This window comes from Maniola jurtina, chromosome 22 (assembly GCF_905333055.1).
Source record: "Maniola jurtina chromosome 22, ilManJurt1.1, whole genome shotgun sequence".
In the NCBI taxonomy this organism is placed as follows: domain Eukaryota; kingdom Metazoa; phylum Arthropoda; class Insecta; order Lepidoptera; family Nymphalidae; genus Maniola; species Maniola jurtina.
Window position 1 is genome coordinate 9,544,729 of NC_060050.1, and position 18,112 is coordinate 9,562,840.

At 37.3% G+C, this 18,112-nt stretch overlaps 1 protein-coding gene across 8 annotated transcripts in view; it reads left to right on the top strand.

Moving 5' to 3' along the window:
- The window catches only part of LOC123876958 (dystrophin, isoforms A/C/F/G/H-like), a 674,182-nt gene that overhangs the window by 60,515 nt on the left and 595,555 nt on the right, over positions 1–18,112 (top strand). For all 8 annotated transcript variants that reach the window (XM_045923406.1, XM_045923412.1, XM_045923405.1 and 5 more), the window contains 3 exons: positions 3,239–3,352; positions 15,561–15,725; positions 16,970–17,228. In XM_045923406.1, the coding sequence (XP_045779362.1) occupies positions 3,239–3,352; positions 15,561–15,725; positions 16,970–17,228 (538 nt within the window). The remainder of the gene's footprint in view (positions 1–3,238; positions 3,353–15,560; positions 15,726–16,969; positions 17,229–18,112) is intronic.

Sequence of the window (18,112 nt, forward strand, 5' to 3'; positions counted from 1 at the left end):
AATTTGCTTCCTTTGGCAATCCACTAGTCAGTTACATTCAGGTCAGGTACATTTCTAGGGTCTTTTGTATCATAATGTTTGATATTATACTCGTTTCTACTCCAGGTCCTTACCCCCGCTTCCTAATATATTTTTAATATCAACTCGGCGTTGCAGTTGTCACAACAAACCGTTATTTCGAGCGCGTACTGAAATAAATGTCCACTATTTTTATCGTTACATTTACATTTTTCCTTCTACATGTTGTGTTACACTCACGTTGACCGTGTAGAACATTTGTTTTTTTCATAGCTTTCTTTTAGTAATCATTGTTTGTTAAGGATTTTAAAGAACTTTTTTTCTTTGTTCTTAAAATACAAGCGTAAATTAAAAATTTATATAACCCCCGACAAGTGAAGGTTACAGTAAATAGAAAAGAGCTGATAACTTTCAAACGGCTGAACCGATTTTCTTGGATTATAGCTAAGAACACTCTCGATCAAGCCACCTTTGAAACAAAAAAACTAAATTAATAAAATCGGTTCATTAGTTTAGGAGCTACGATTCCACACACAGATACACACGTCAAACTTATAACACCCCTCTTTTTGGGCCGAGGGTTAAAAATAACATGTTTGTGTACAATGTATCGTTTTGCAATTTCTATCTACTTTTCATCTCTCTGTACTAGCTCAGAGTTAAAACTTTTTGCTATCATGTTTTCATCTATTGTAATAATTTGTAGGAAGCCTATTAATTAAACAGGTACATTTAATTAGTAGTAATATAAAATAGATATATAGAAATAGCGATAAAAGCTTACAAGCCGCTCAATAAGGAAGCTTTAGCAAAAGAAAGTAAAAGGTGTTAAATGCCCTAGTAGCGTAACGTGCGAGTTATTTCTGAAACCATGAAAATATTCCTGTCCCATCCTCCTGTTTGTATCCCAAGCACATAAAGTCATATCCCTCTATATTCATACAAGGAAAATTCAACTTTATATCAAAAGGATTAGCTTTATAATCCTTTGGTTGTTGAATGTTTGAAATGATAGGTGCAATGAAATATATTGGTACACATTGCCGGTCTTAGTCGCACACGCGGCTTTTCAGTGAGTGTCCGCTCATTCGTTTTGTTTTCCGCATTTTTCCTGTAGAGGGATTGTTTTGAAAAGTGAAAAAAGTGGCCCTGTAAAAAGTGAATACAGTGTGCAGGTTGTTTGAGTATTGTACTACATCGTTGCAGATTTTGAGTGGGTTTGAAAAGACATTTTGGGTTGGGAAACGTTAAAGGTAATATTTTGATTAATTTTTAAAAAAATCGCAGTATATAAATTGTATTAACTTATTTTAATGGGGCTGGCATATAGGACACCTATAAAAGCCCCTTAAAAATATTAGAAAAGAAAGAAAAAAAAGAAAACTTATTTTAAAACAAATAAGGCGTTTATCTTCTAAAAGTTACATTAATTTTTTTTGAGTTTTCATAGTTTTGGACTTTTAGCTTTATGAATTTATGCAATAAGTCCCTAATTCTAAGTCGTATAGGGTGTCAACTTATTTCTTCTAGATAAGAAAAAACTATAAGAGTATTGACCGGTTTCAATTTTTCGAAATCTGATTTAATTCCCGGTCGACTGTACTGGTTTAATGGTTTTGGGCAGCACTAAATTTGATAAAGGTGCTTGCTTAAGAAATTAATAAAAATATTGTACTATCGCTTAGAGTATACCTACCTACTCCTTGACTTGTACCAGTTTCTCGCTCTGAAAATCATTTCTTAGTGAAAGGCGTTCTACAGAAAGCCAACTTGCAAAATCTCAAGTTTACACTTTAAACTAATAAAGGACGTGGATTTTACGTATTTGGTAAGCCCCTTTATTTATATAATAACTAGCTGACGCCCGCGACTTCGTCCACGTGGATTTAGGCTTTTCGAAATCCCGTGGGAACTCTTTGATTTTCCGGGATAAAAATTAGCCTATGTGCTAATCCAGGATATTATCTATCTTTATTCCGAATTTCAGCCAAATCCGTCCAGTGGTTATTGCGTGAAGGAGTAACAAACATACACACACACACACATACACACAAACTTTCGCCTTTATAATATTAGTGTGATTAGTGTGATAATCACTGAGATATAATTTATTTTTGACATGGGCAAATACCGTATTCTTCTAAAGGTGCATATAAGTAGATAGATCCTTCCCATTATTTTCTATTTTGGAATGCAATTAAAACGTATTTCCTACCTCTATCTGCACAATATCTCGTCCCGGCTCCGCGCCTAATGCAAGTCGCGGCGCGCGCCATAAATTTGTTTTACGACAGTGCAAGCCGCTGTCGCGACAGCGTTTTGGAGCGTTCCGATGAGATGGCAAGAAACTGTTTAAAATATATTTTGGGCGAAGCTTTCCATTTTACTTATATATTGTTTCTATTTTCAACTCGATAACTGTAGAAAGTTTGAATCAATGTACATATCAAAGCTTAGTCTGGTAACTTGAGCTTTTGCATGAAGTTTCTCTGTGTAACTGAGACCTTTACTAAGCAAGAGTTTCCATATTCCATACCAAATCAAAATCTGCAACCGATTTTCGAGGTGGCTTAGCTTGTTTTGCTTTTTTCGGTTTATGGATTATTTGATTTCAGTCTTATGTTTTATTCAATAAGTGTCCAACTAAGCAACAGTTATCCATATTCCACACCAAATCGAAATCTGCAACCGATTTTCGAGGTGGCTTAGCTTTTTATCACTTTTTTCGGTTTATGGCTACATTGATTTCTGTCTTATGTTTTATTCAAGAAGTGTCCACTCATCATCATGATTAACCCATGGCTCACTACTGAGCACAGGTCTCTTCTCAGACGAGAAGTGTTTAGTCATAGCCCACCACGCTGCGTGTGATGTCTGCAAACTGCGGATTGGCAGACTTCACCTTTGAGAATATTATGGAGAGTTTTCAGGCTCATTCTTAATTGCTGAAGTTATGAGTGCCCGGGATCGAACCTCCGATCCCCCGTATAGTTTTCCAATGAACCTTCTTCTCTTCTTCGTCCGGACCTTGTCCCAATGCTACGTGGGTCCGACACAACATGTCTTATTCTACCACTCTCTTCTATCATCCGTCAACGTATCATCAATCCATCCACCGTTTCTTTGGTCGTCCTCCTCATTTTTTCTTCCACATGTATATTTAAAATTCTCCTAGTAATATTATGATGATTCTAACAAAAATATAATATCTTCTATCCAGGCTCGAGAAGAAGAGTTGGGCCGCGCTGCACGCGAGGCAGAGTCGCAGATACGAGCATCGCCCGACTCGCCTGATGCACGCCGCTTGAAAGGTGTTCGCGACGAACTAGAAAAGGTACAGTTCAATTCAATTCATCATCAAAATCAGTTAAATGTGTGGGGCCGTAAAAAGAGCAACTGCCGAGTTTCTTGCCGGCTCTTCTCAATGGAAGCTACTTTTCGAAAGCGGTGGTAGAGTTTTGACATAAATGCCATTGGTTAAAGCTAGCAGATAACATTTTCGGATTTATAATATTAGTATAGACTGATATGGATTAGCTGTCTGCGACTGTGGGTTTAGGTTTATAAAAATCCCGAGGGAACTCTTTGATTTTCTGGGATAAAAACTATTGGCGTCACTCAGAAAAGCAGGTATTATTTAAATATTTTTATCGAATTATTGGAATGTCCTCTCAAACCAACACAAAAAACATCAGGTTCAATGTGTAGAGGTTATCCGAGAGTTTTAATCTAAACAAACTAATGACAAAATAAATAATTTAATTAGAGCGTGATTGCTATCACAACATCTAATTATTCAGTTCACAATCCAAATACCGAAAATATGCGATATCGCTCCGAATCTCGGAAGGAGACTCAACTAAAATCTTCGAAACACCCGTATTTATGCAAGTTCAATCTTGTTGACCTCCTAGCAACAGATTGTATGACATCGAATGAGCCAAATATCGATTTTATCAAACTACCTGCATTAGGTAAATTAATAATTTTATATTATTTTTGACAACTCAAATCATCTTTTTTAAAAATAACCTTACAGTTCGGCCGTCCTGAATTTAACACGCCCTCGTGTTTCTAAATAATCTTGTCATGTCAGTCGCGGGCTTCCTTGCCCTAAGTCAAATCCAAATCATGGGCTATCCTGCCCTCCGTCAAATCATTAAAACCTACCCCTGAACTGCCGAACTCTCAGTTTTAATATCAAGTCAACAATAAATCCAAACGACTAACTTCTCATTCGATGTACACAAAATCTGAACCACTCATTACAAATTACTTTCCAATTCACAAAAGACTAAATTATTAAAAAAAAACTAAAAATTTTAATCACCAAATCAAACTCAATAAAAATTTTAATCAAATGTGGGTTGTTTACAAAAAGATACCAAAGCGAAATTAAGACAACGTGAGACACGTCCCGCTTCTGAATTATTGGCGTCACTCAGAAAAGCAGGTATTATTTAAATATTTTTATCGAATTATTGGAATGTCCTCTCAAACCAACACAAAAAACATCAGGTTCAATGTGTAGAGGTTATCCGAGAGTTTTAATCTAAACAAACTAATGACAAAATAAATAATTTAATTAGAGCGTGATTGCTATCACAACATCTAATTATTCAGTTCACAATCCAAATACCGAAAATATGCGATATCGCTCCGAATCTCGGAAGGAGACTCAACTAAAACCTTCGAAACACCCGTATTTATGCAAGTTCAATCTTGTTGACCTCCTAGCAACAGATTGTATGACATCGAATGAGCCAAATATCGATTTTATCAAACTACCTGCATTAGGTAAATTAATAATTTTATATTATTTTTGACAACTCAAATCATCTTTTTTAAAAATAACCTTACAAAACTAGCCTGTCACAGTGTAGTGTATTGGACCGTAAACAAGATACACAATAGATGGGCCCAACTCTGCGAGGCCTTAATTCGAAGTGAACCACTAGTTTCAAAGGTAAAATATTGTTTGAGAACAATCTATTCTGATACCTACGCTCCTAAATCCCTTGGCTTTGAGAGGTCCCTTTTGAGGAAATTGTATGTTACAAAAGAGCGATACCTTTCCTATCCCAAATCCCATGTTGCCTCAATGGTTTGCGAGTGTTCAGGATGTTATGATTTTATTTGTATACAAAAAAGATATAATTCTAAAATGTTTTTGGAAACGATGTTGGAATATCCCGCAAAATTTAAGGCCGCCGACCGCACTTTGAATGCGATTTCGTACGAACTTTAGTCGTGCGAATACGCACGAATAATCCTGACCTTCTAAGTGCCATGGGAGCGCCCACATAAGGTGTGAGATCGTACTTATACGTGCGTATAGTTCAGTCGCCCTAAAATAGTACGAACTTGTTGAAAATTATAAATACACTTTCGTGCGTTTTTAATAATAAAGTAGCGTGCAAACGAACTGGTAAGTCACCAGATGTTAAGTGATTACCGCCGCATGATTGAACATTTGCAGCACCAGAGGTAACGCTGATGCGTTGCCGGCCTTTCAGGAATTTGTTGGAGTTGAACATAAAAAAATGGACGTAGAAAAGTAGATGTGGAAAATTTCATTTACTTGGTTTACGGATACAAATGTTTGTGGGGTCCGGGTGGGATAAAAAAGACAAATTATGTTGACGATACATAGTTATTATTTATCACGCACCAAAGAGAAAGCGATAGCACAGGACTCTGCTTGACGGAGAAAATCGTATTCAATACGCACTCAATTCGTACGACCAGTATTCATACGTTTACGTACGATACAAATTCGTATCCATCGTGTGGTTAGTCTTAAAACCTAAATTCACATAAATTGAGATTGAAAAATGATGTCACGGTGTAAGAATCCAGAACATTGCATTGGTTTTTATGTATGTAGTCTTTGCGAAGTGGTGTTTACTTTTTCATCTGCAAGGAACAAGTCTGAGCAGAAATTAAACCAAACAAATGGCATGTTCCATGTAATAAAATTGGTCAAGTGCGAGTCGGACTCTTACACGAAAGGTTCCGTACCATCGCACAAGATATAACATTATGTACTTTTAATTTTTTTTATTTGCATGGCAGCTATTTTGAAATTCGGCATCTTGGTTTTTTAATTTGTTGTCATAACTGCAATAGAAATATAACACTGAAAATTTCGACTCTGTCGTCTATTATAGACTACACGCCAATGTCCAAAAAATTGATGGGTCATATGAACCACCAGGTGACGTATATAGGACGATATAAGAGCATAAAATAATAAGATTGAGCACTATGCCGTCACTTGTAACCAAAATGTACTCACTCTACCTGAACTTTTGAATTCTCACCAGCACTCAGTTGGACAGCTTACAAGTGACGGCATAGTTCTGAATCTTATAATTTTATGCTCTTATATCGTCCTATATACGTCACCTGGTGGTTCATATTATGACCTATCCATTTTTTGGACAGGGGCCTGTAGTCTATTACTATTATGGTTCATGAGATACATCCCGCTGACAGACGGACGGGTAGCGGAGACTTCGTCATAGAGTCCCGTCTCTTCGGGTACGGAACCCTAAAATGCAATAACACAAACGAGTTCTCTAAGTACTGTAAAGAAAAGTATAAGATTGTAAAATTGGCAGATCGCCCAGTTTTCTTCGGAAGTGGAAGTTTGCTACGCATCGCTTAAAGTTCTATCATAAATTGTGGTGTAAAGAAATATTTATTGCGGGTATTAATTATTTATTGTTTGTAAAGAGAATGAAGCGGTTATAGCTTAGTAGTTAAGACGTTGGCCTTCTATTCGAGAGGTCACGGGTTCGATCCCGGGCAAGCATTTCGTAACTTTACGCACATAACACTCGGATTTATGTGCGTTTTAAGAAATCACACTAATATTATAAAGGCGAAAGTTTGTGTGTATGTGTGTGTGTGTGTGTATGTTTGTTACTCCTTAACGCAAAAACTACCGGACGGATTGGGCTGAAATTTAGAATGGAGATAGATTATACCCTGGATTAACATAGGCTATTTTTTATCCCGGAAAATCAAAGAGTTCCCACGGGATTTTTAAGAAACCTACATCCACGCGAACGAAGTCGCGGGCATCAGCTAGTTAAATATAGAATAGAATAGATTTTTATTGAAAACTTTTACAAGTGCGTTTGAATAGTCAAAATAATTTACCACTGGTTTGGAATGCCGTTCCTACCGAGAAGAACCAGCAAGAAACTCGCGGTTGCTTTGGTTCCTTAAATATGATAATCATTCATAACAAAGCTTGTTATAATTCAAATTTAATTTCAAAGCTACTTCGCTCACATAATAACAGTTTGTAAATACCCCAACCTCAATACAACTCGAAAGTCAATGACCAATTCAAATTAACCCTAAACTGCTAACGACAGCTACCATACGGAACGAAAGCTAATTGAATACCACAACAATGATTAAAAGTACCCCCTTCGATAGCGTGCGCCAGTGAATTAGTATGCACCGGTGATGAGAGAGCAGGCTGTGATTACTGTACAATTTAGTAGTGTGCACACTTAAGACTTTTGTCGCAATAAAATTAACTGATATTAAAGGCAAATTTTATATCTCTCTAAATTCTCTCTAGGTATCTAGTTGACTATCTCCTATCTACCTAAAGCGGTAATTCAATGTGCTTCTTGATTTGATCTAAAATCAAAGTGAAAATTTTCTTTTATCTAGTGTTTTGCTGTGTTAGTGTGCATATTCTTTAATATCTCAATAGTTAAAAGATTAAGGACATTTTGGATGCGATAGATTGGAATTGAGGACGTTTTGACAGATTTTGTATTAGAAATCTGCCAAAATGGCAAGTTTATTTATCAGTTTAAGTTTATTTGGCGATCGAAAAATCTGCCTGAAGAAAAAACCGACTACCTAAATGAACAATATCTATTTATGAATACATAATACACTTTCATAAATAAATATTGTTGTGCTCACATTTTATTTATTTATTTATATTTATTAAACTTATATAATAGAATATACAGGGCATTTTACGTCACATTTAATGCCACAAAAATATATATGTATTGTGTAGACACTCAAACAAACGCTTTCGTCACGAACAAGGTACCCAGTTAACAAAACAAGCGTAACACAAACAAAGACGTAACCACTGTCAGCCAATTGTTCAAGGGGAGAAAATAGGAAAAACTAAAATCACCATCGGTTAGGGACATACCTACCCCATGCAATAACCTGACTGCACTCAATTTGCACGCGCCGGTTGATGCAGTCGCTGACGACACATTATAGCGCCGCGTAAATTAGTAGGGGTCGCGTCGGCCCCCGCTCGTATTTTGGGGTTGGCTAGAGACTTTTAGGGCGGGCTTACACTGGGACTTAATTTTATATTACAATGAATTATTATTGTTGAGGCGCGCTGTTCTTGTGCCACTTTTAGAAGCTTATTTACATAAATCCATAAATCACAATAAATTAAAAATGCATGTAAACAAAAGCGGAAAATAGATTTATTTGTCATGCTTTACCGGGGGGGGGGGGGGGGGGTGTTTTGGGTCCTACAATGGTACAACCCCCAAAGATTCTTCCCAAATATAATTCAAGATAACTCCTTCTACCAAATTGCATATAAAACGCGGATAGGCCTTTAAGAATCCCGTGGGAACTCTTTGATTTTCGGGATAAAAAGTACCCTATGTCCTTCCCCGGTATGTAAGCAATACCTCATCAAAGTGAAAAGCTAGTAGACAGACAGGCAGACAATCAGGCACTCTTTCGCATCATCATATTATAATTTCACAACTGTGTAATGTAGCTCAAACTTAACAGACAGAAATTCCCAGGGGGTGTATGTGACCGCGCCTCCTTGATTTAGCGCGGGTCCGCGGCGGGCTATTGTTGTGACTTAATCCCGATCGCTACCTTTATATCGTACCTTTACCTTTTATACTCGCTTTTGTTATATGTTTGTTTTGATCTCTACTTTTAGCCAGTCTCTAAAGTAACATTTTGACCAACACATTGTGAAAATTTGCCCAAGGATGATGTAGTGACAGCAATCTCTCTTACTACGGGTGTAGAAATGCATTATCTCCAGACATACGAAAAGTTCTTAGAAGCGAATTTAACCCATACCTATACTAAAATTTATTATCACCCCAAACTGCGATGTAACTCAAATCTATGTGACGGGGTAGGCCGTTACATGTAGATAAATAATAGTCTCAGGTCATGGGTCATCTTGTTAAGCTTTATTCTTAAACCTTTTCCACAAAACTGCTCCTTCCCTGGTACTATAAAGTTGTGTGTGAAAACTACACACGACAATTCAGTCAGGTTATGCATTGTGAAGTGACGTAGAAAAAAAAACCGGCCAAGTGCGACTCAGACTCGCGCACTGAGGGTTCTGTACTCGGGTATTTTTCCAACATTTTGCCCGATAAATTAAAAAACTTATTATACATAAAAATAAATAAAAATCTGTTTTAGTGGTACCCCACTCGGTATAGTTATCTTACTTTGAAAATTGAAACACGTTTTAATTTTTTTTTAAATGGTGTAACCAGAAATTCGCGATTTTCAGATTTATTCCTGCATTTTTACTATAAGACGTCCTTACCTGGCAAATTTTATGATTCTAGGTCAACGGGAAGTACCCTATAGGTTTTTTGACAGACACGACGGACAGACAGACAACGAAGTGATCGTATAAGGGTTCCGTTTTTCCTTTTGAGGTACGGAACCCTAAAAACAAAAGCATGACGTTGTTTCATAATTTTCCCAATTGTGTGGCGTTTTATCGAATACATGTTCAGGATTTCCGATAACGCAATCTTCGCAATGTGTAAACTGTAAAGACAATAATGCGTAGGTTCGGGTGTAACAGACCGTCCCGGGGGGTGTAAGGGACCTCCCATGGGCTATTGTTGTTCGCCTGGCGGAACAGGAGTTACGCATAACCTAATTCTAACCGATTTAGCGACAACTTTTGCTATCAGCTTTTGCTTACGGGTTCGAAACTAGTCGGGCTTGCATCGAATGAATACGTGAGTATAGAAGAAAGAAAAAAAAAGAAAGAAAACTTTTTTTTTTTTTTTTTTTTATTAGGTACATATAATACATAAAATGGAATAATCATTTCACGATAGCTGTTTAAACATTAAAACTTTTGCTAAATGTAATCGTACTGATTTGAGCTTTGGCAACTGCCTTGCTTTTTCTTTTGCATTTGTGTGGATTAAGGTTATTTAATGAATGATGATTATTTATTGATGACGATCTCTCAAAATTCTATCTGAGTGGGATAGGTTAATTTCAATACTTTTAATAAATTGCTATAGATAGACCAACGATTGGGATTAGTTGGTATAGATCAACGAGTGGGATTAGTTGATATAGACCAACGAGTGGGATTAGTTGGTATAAACCAACGAGTGGGATTCGTAGGTATAGACCAACGAGTGGGATTAGTTGGTATAAACCAACGAGTGCGATTAGTTGGTATAGACCAACGAGTGGGATTAGTTGGTATAAACCAACGAGTGGGATTACTTAGTATAGACTTACGAGTGGGATTAGTTGGTATAGAAAAACTAGAAACCTCAATAGCTCAACGAGTAAAGAAGCGGACTGAAATCCGGAAGGTCGGCGGTTCAAACCCCACCCGTTGTACTATTGTCGTACCCACTAGGACAAGCTTTACGCTTGGTTGGAGGGAAAAGAGAGGGGAGTTAAAATATTAATCATGATAATACATGGCTAATATTCTTTTAAAAAAATGTACTTATTAGTACATACCGTCTAGGCACGTACTCGTGAATCAGATACAGCTATCGGCACAGGCGGAGGGCGCGGAGAGTGGTCGAGTGCAGTCGCGACAACCCGACCACTCGTTGCGAGTGCAATGCTAATTAGATTCCTTGTCGAGTCACGCACTGTTACTCTAGTACACTTGTATATGACTCATCGTCTCACTGGCCATGGATTTTTCAATAACACGTCGAAGATATGGTGAAACATTAGAAAAGATCGACGCTTTCGTGAGCTCTTCTGATACATTTTCATGATGCTGGTCATGTACTAGCAATTACAATAGCAAAAACAAAAAGTAAAAACTGTGCTATGGGAGTTAGTTTATAACTAACTCCCATAGCACAGTTTTTACTTTTATGGGTGTTAGGGGTCCAAATCATACCTTTGTCAACGTTTTTTTTTGGTAAATAAACATTATTATTATTATTATTATATATAAAACAAGGTGTAACTAGAACGCTAGAAAAAACTTAGGGCTATTATTATACTACCTTAACACAATCCAATGCCAATAACCATTTGTCTTATCTTGTAGTTTAAGTGATTTAGTATTCTTAAAACCGCAATGTGTGCCGTGCAAAACTCGGGGTTAATGCCCCACCTACGACATTGACTCCGAGTGGCCTATTTGCGTACCGTTAGTTGACCTCTAGCCTCAGTCAGATGTTTTATTTGCAATATTGAACTTTTTAAAAATACAGGTTTTTTTTTGACATTTTTTGTGGTATCTTATCAGTAATCATCAGCCTTCATTTTGGCTAGAGTTCTTGTTACAACCTGTATACAAATTCACACTTATGCCACAGAGTAAATCCTGTGCTTATGTATATTTCTACGCTTATTTATTTAGCCAAAACTTTACATTCAAAGATCTAAGCGCAGAAATATTCATCATTACTAATTCAGTTTCTAGATAAGTACGAAGATTCCGTAAAGTTCTCCATAAGATCCCATAGGTGGCCTGCATCGTTTGTGCGTCAAAGATATCCCATGCACAAAGCATTGCCTCGGGCCATAAGCGTATATGTTTAGCTAACAAATAGAGTAAGAAAGTACTGCGGTGCATTTCTTAGAACTCCTACCAAGGCTCAGAGCTTTATTGCAGTATTTTCCTTTGCATTTATATATACTCGTACGTTATGTCTGGATGTGTCAGGTTCAGAAGTGGGATTCACGTAGGTATATATTTTTCAAATATATCGTGGCGTTATTGTAGTGTATGGTTCAAATGTTTCAAATAATAAATAGTTAAAGAATTTATTCTCAAAAGAAATTAAATGCACAAGAATCATTGCCAGTTATGATTCTTGTGATGCAATTAGTTTAATCTTTACTTACATTTTTTGTTTCGATCAATTCAAATTTAATCGTCTTCCACTTTTCAAAAGTTCCTTTTCTAATACCTATATCAATCTATTACCAATATCTAGCTTCCAAATTCATAGTTCCTTCTACCTCCGGGCTGCTTTTAAGGATCCTTGCTAATTCCATACGTGGAAAGAATTTTAAATAAAAACTTTTGACTTCCTCCGTTTCGTTATTGCATACTCGAATATCGATGTTCAACTTTTAGTTCACATTCGGTTCTTTGTGAACTTCGCAGACGGCACTCCCGGTAAAATGACAGAATTCAGGAAGCACAAAATTATCTTATCGTACCAAACCTTGCGTACCTATAAGTACCAATATGGCGGGCTTAACCTGCTTAGAGACTACATTTTGTGGCATACAAAAAATTCTACCCATATTTCAGGTGACCTAATTCAAAAGCCTGGCTAGGATCTGGTTTTTATACAATAAGCAGTCATACTCCTCAGGTTCTGGTTGGACTACTGTTTTGCGCACTCCGTACCTACAACTAACATCATGTAATATTTTATTTTCATGTATTCAATGACCACTTGGTCAGATTGCCCAGCAGAATCGGTTTTTGCGGTAAAACGGGTCTGGTCTCTCTGGTTCTATGTGCTATAATATCTTGGATAGATCTCGTAGCCGAAATTCAGTTTAGGAGGGCAATGTAATTATAAAACGATAGTGTCGGTCTAAGGTAGTACCATCAACATCAACAAAGTTCTTTAATACCCTCAAACTTTGGCCGTGAAAGTTGAAACATGGGAACAAATAACCACCTTAAGTCCTTTCGCCGTCAACATGCTGAAATTCCGTAGCGTGGTACTCCGTACGTAAGTTGCGAATTTATTTCGGGATAAACAGGAAATATGCTTTCGCTGGTAAATAACATAAAACTACTGTTCTCGAATAAATAAAGGTTTTATGAGGTTTTGAGTTTTCATTTCTTTTCTTAGATTTGATCATGTATTTGTATAGTACGCGATTGGTTGAGATGGCAATCGGTGGGGACACACACACACACACACACACACACACACACACACCCTCACATCCCCCGCGCTTACCCGGTGCGGGTGACGTGCGGGTGTGCGGGGCGTCCCCACCCCTATTGCCATCTCGACCTGTCCCGTACTATGGTTTTTACCATTGTGTAACATATTTTAAAACGACATTTTCTTACTGGTAAATTTATGCCTGTAGTTTAGATTAATATTTTACATCCCTTTTCCAGGATAGCGAATTCCATTTTAAGGTGCCCTCTGTAGGCAAGCTGTGAACTAGATATAATTTAGCATCAAAATATTACAAAATTGATTATAAGTCTGCAGGCAAAGCAAACTTTGATTTCTTCAATAATGAAAAACAGTATACGAAAGTTTCAATATTCAAATTCCTAAGTCTGAAACCCCAAAGTTTGTTCACCAAATCGACAGTACTATCAACATCAAATTTCTTTTAATACCCGCCAACTTGGCCCGCCAAAGTTAATTCAAGTTAAATAAATAAGGCGTGTTACGGCGACCGTATACCACATACCACTTGCACATACACGAGGCAACCGGCGAGACCCCCAGTAGGCGCAAGAGCCGCAACCAAACACTGTGTCACGATGAAGCATGTGTGTCACAATGAAGCATGTGTGTCCACATTTTCTTAATACTGAAAATGCTTATGTCAGAAATGAAATATGCCACATCTCGCGCATTGAAGAAATGCTGCTGACATCAGTAATCAGTACTGCTGATGTGATCTCTAGCTTTAGACGTATAATATACTGGAATTAGTAAACAAAGAGAGAAGTTATGTTTACCATCATACGGAGAAAACTTGATTTCTTTGAACACTTATCACACTATAATATTATAAAGGGGAAAGTTTGTGTGTATGTGTGTGTGTATGTTTGTTACTCCTTCACGCAAAAACTGCTGAACGGATTGGGCTGAAATTTAGAATGGAGATAGATTATACCCTGGATTAGCACATAGGCTACTTTTTATCCCGGAAAGTTAAAGAGTTCCCACGGGATTTTAAAAACCTACATCCACGCGAACGAAGTCGCGGGCATCAGCTAGTGTCTTATAAAGAGGAGCCCAATTCTTATTCCCAAGATTAATGCTGGTATTGCAAACATTCTGAGAAGATACCAAGATACCCCTGATCAGTAGTCTGGTTATGGGTTGATGATGATAGTGATGAATTTTGCACGTGCTTGAACGGCAATATACGAGGGTGGACAGGGCTTAGATATCTGATATTAAAAGGAACTGCTTTAGACGTGAGGATTAACTAACTTTGTATCAGAGAGAGTACATGTTAAGTATAGTATAAAACGTTAAGTATAGTATTGCTGTGTATACCTATTAGGGGTTGTCACTTAGATTCGGATCTATTGTTATTATGTGTTAATATTTTTTCTGCATATAAAAATCTCGAATCTTGAATATGTTTAGACTATTAAGAGTGTGTTGTGTGACTTTTTTCAATAAAAATAAATATTATAGTTCTGATAAAAAAATGCACATCTTGCGGCTCTTACGCCTACTGCGATTCTTGCAACCTTGTATGCGATCTCCTTTAAGCCCACTTTTCGTAGAACATGTTAAAATTCCTGTGGCGTACTCCGCAGAAACTTCCAAGTTTATTTGCGGCTAAACAGGAAAATATGCTCCGTCCGGGAAGTAAAAATAAAGATAAAAGTAAACATCTTGAATTAATGCTGACTAAATGTGGTTTTAAGACGAAAATTCGTCTACAGTTAAAACCCGGATCTAGCGTATTCTTATTTGGGAGATAAGACCGCTTGATTTCATTTTTATGCCTGTTTTCAGTACAAAAATATCCTCTAATTATGTTGTTTTTTTTTTTTTACTCTGACTCGGTTTGAAATCGAGGGTTAATATAAGTTTGATGTCTGTGTGGTTGTGACATCTTAAAACTTGCCTATGTTTTGAATGCAGCTATTTCTTTATTTTTTCGCCTCATGTTCAGATTAAAAAAAATAAAAAACCGAGTCGGACACGCACAGGAACGGTTCCGTACCATCCATTCGATCGTACAGGGAAAAATAACACTTTTTTTTAAAATTTTCTTGAAGGCAATTTTTAAATTTTAAGTATTCGTTGTATAGCGGCAATAGAAATACATATTCTGTGAAAATTTCAACTCTTTACCTATTACGGTTCACGAGATACAGCCCGCTGTCAGACAGACGGATGGACAGATAGCGGAGTCTTAGTTATAGAGTCCCGTTGGTACCCTTCGGGTACGGGACGAAAAAAGGATATAAGTCATATTATACATGACTTATATACCACTTTCTCCAACTAAGCGTAAAGCTTGTGCTAGGATGACTAGTTTTGCGATCACTAAATGAGTGCCATTTTTGTCCACAGGCCCAAGGAAATCTCTCAGTTCACGCTGAATACGTGAAAAGTAAACTAACGGCTCTGGGCAAATACACGACGCGTCTGGACGCAGCACTTGCCTGGGCCATGGAGACTCGGGCTCGACTGGCGTTGGCAGATAACTTGCCCAACGCTGCCTCAACGGATTTAGACGTAAGTTAAGAATATGATAGAAATATATTTGGTCACTATTCTTATCAAAGCAAATATACTTTGCGTCTCGACGCTGCATTTGCCTGGGCCATGGAGACTCGGGTTCGACTGGTACTGGCAGAGAACTTGCCCAATGCTGGCAAACTTATAACACCCCTCTTTTTGGGTCGGGGGTTAAAAAGGATCATCATCAAGCAAGAAAATCTTATCGTACAAAAGTGTTACAAGTTATTATCCAACTTATTATTATTACAAGAAATTGCCCATATCTTCAATTGTGCTCCTTTTATTTTCAACTATAATGTGTAGGTCCTGTGTATGATGCATTATTTTAGTCCGCCATGGAAATTGAAAAGTCAAGTTGGATTAATTTGTGTAAAATCTCGAATCAGAAGTAAAATAAACAATAGTAAAAAAATAGCAGAATCGACAAGTAAGAAAAACAGAAGCGAGCAGAAGCGGCCTTATTACTAAAAGCAATCTCTTAACAAGCAACCTTTTGCCAGAGAGAAATTGTTATTTAATAAGCGGGACAGTGAATGATACAGAATGAAATATAAAGGTCTAATGTAATCTTTCAACGAAAATCCAAGTGCCTGGACGAATCGAACTGAAATTTTGATATGGGCAAATCAGACCTTCAAAGTCTTGAGTGGCGCTAACTGGTTTAGTATAGTTTAGGGATTAATGTTCATGTGTATGTAAATCTCTAGCGAACTTTTCAAGAACCTCTAACTCGCTTTACAAATTGACAGACACTGAAAGTTTTATTTTCGAAAAATCCTATTAAAATGGGGTTTTTAAAAATCCATACGAATTATTGGTTTTTCTGTGATAAACAGTTGTATGTCCGTTAACAGATATTTCGGTGCGCGATTTCATTTCATTATGACATCGCATCGCGTTTTCATTTAAGTAGAACAAGATAAAGTTGAAAACTAAAATCTGACTACGATCTTCTTAATAAACGCAAAAATATTATAGTAAAATTGTTTTTCTGTCGCTTGGTATTTTTAAATGTTATATTTATATTTATAAACTCAGAAACTTTCCTCTTTGATTTGTCCCACTCGATACAATAGCAAAACAGTTTTTAGGCGCTACGGTAGAGCACACATAAATACAAACTTACATATATACATAGATTGTTAAAATCATAACCCTTCGGCTTTGCCGTAGTTGGGTAAAAAAAGACAATTCTAGCTTGACATATTTAAAAATTTAACCCAATGTTTTCCTTACAGACTATAATAAAGGACAAGGAAACAGAAATTCGCGAAGTTCTCGAAAACTACAACAACATAGAACGCGAATGCGTCGCCGCGAAACAGACAGTTTCGCCCGAAGTTCGCGAGCGAGTCCTCAAGCTGAAGGAAGACTGGGCGTTCATTCGAGAAGCTTCCAAACCTAAGGTTCGGGAAGAATCGCTCCAAACTCGGGCGCCTTCGGTCCCTAGAGCAGGAAGCCTGTCGGAGAGCGAGAAGTCTTCAGAGAGTCAGCTAGGTAAGTGTCGCTTGCGTGTCGGCGTCACTTAACACGTAGTTAGAGGGATTTGGTTTTTGCTACTGTGCTATGCTACTAACACTAATTGATGCCGTGTTCTGAGACTTTAAATAAGCATATTATCAGAAAATGTCTGTCAGAAAAAAATCTGACGCACGCTGGAAAGCACTCTACTCATACAGTAATTGTACTAAACTCCGCAGACTATTATAATTTTACTATTATAATTTTGCCTGATCGGATGTCTGCTTCTAATGCTTGCGCAGTGAGTGCAACAGAGAGTTTTTTAACAGAAAATTTCTAATAATAACTCGGTAGTCTAAGGGTTGCAATTTTTATAATACAGACGTATTTCCGAAAAGCAAGAGGCGTAAAAATGTTATAGCCCAAAGCCGGATCCCGAATAGGCTAGGCAATCCTTAGAAATACAGGAGCGCTTGGTCAAAAGCTAAACCTAAAAAAGAAGAAGAAGGTTCAGTCTAAAGAATCTTTAGTCCATATTAAGTGCCCTGTAGTTCCAAGCTGAAACTCAATTTTACCAATTTTTTCTGGCTCTGGAAATGTTCATGGGCGGCGGTAACCACTTTGCATCACTAAGGTTAGTATGAGATCTTACATCTCACCAAAGTTGATAGAAATCAAGCGTCGAAACACGTCAGAGTAAAATGGCTCTAAAAATCTTGGTTTAAAGTACAAAATTCAGTATCACCGGTTTTAACATAGCAAGGTTTCCGCTTGGAACGATAGCTGTAGCATGTATTAACAAACTTAAGCTTTAAGCAGTCCGGTTAAGGCTTACTTTGAGGTGTCTCAACGCTCGAATCCTATGAACGTCAAGATGTAAAATCTCAACCTAACCATACAGATGGCACGCCTGCTCGTTT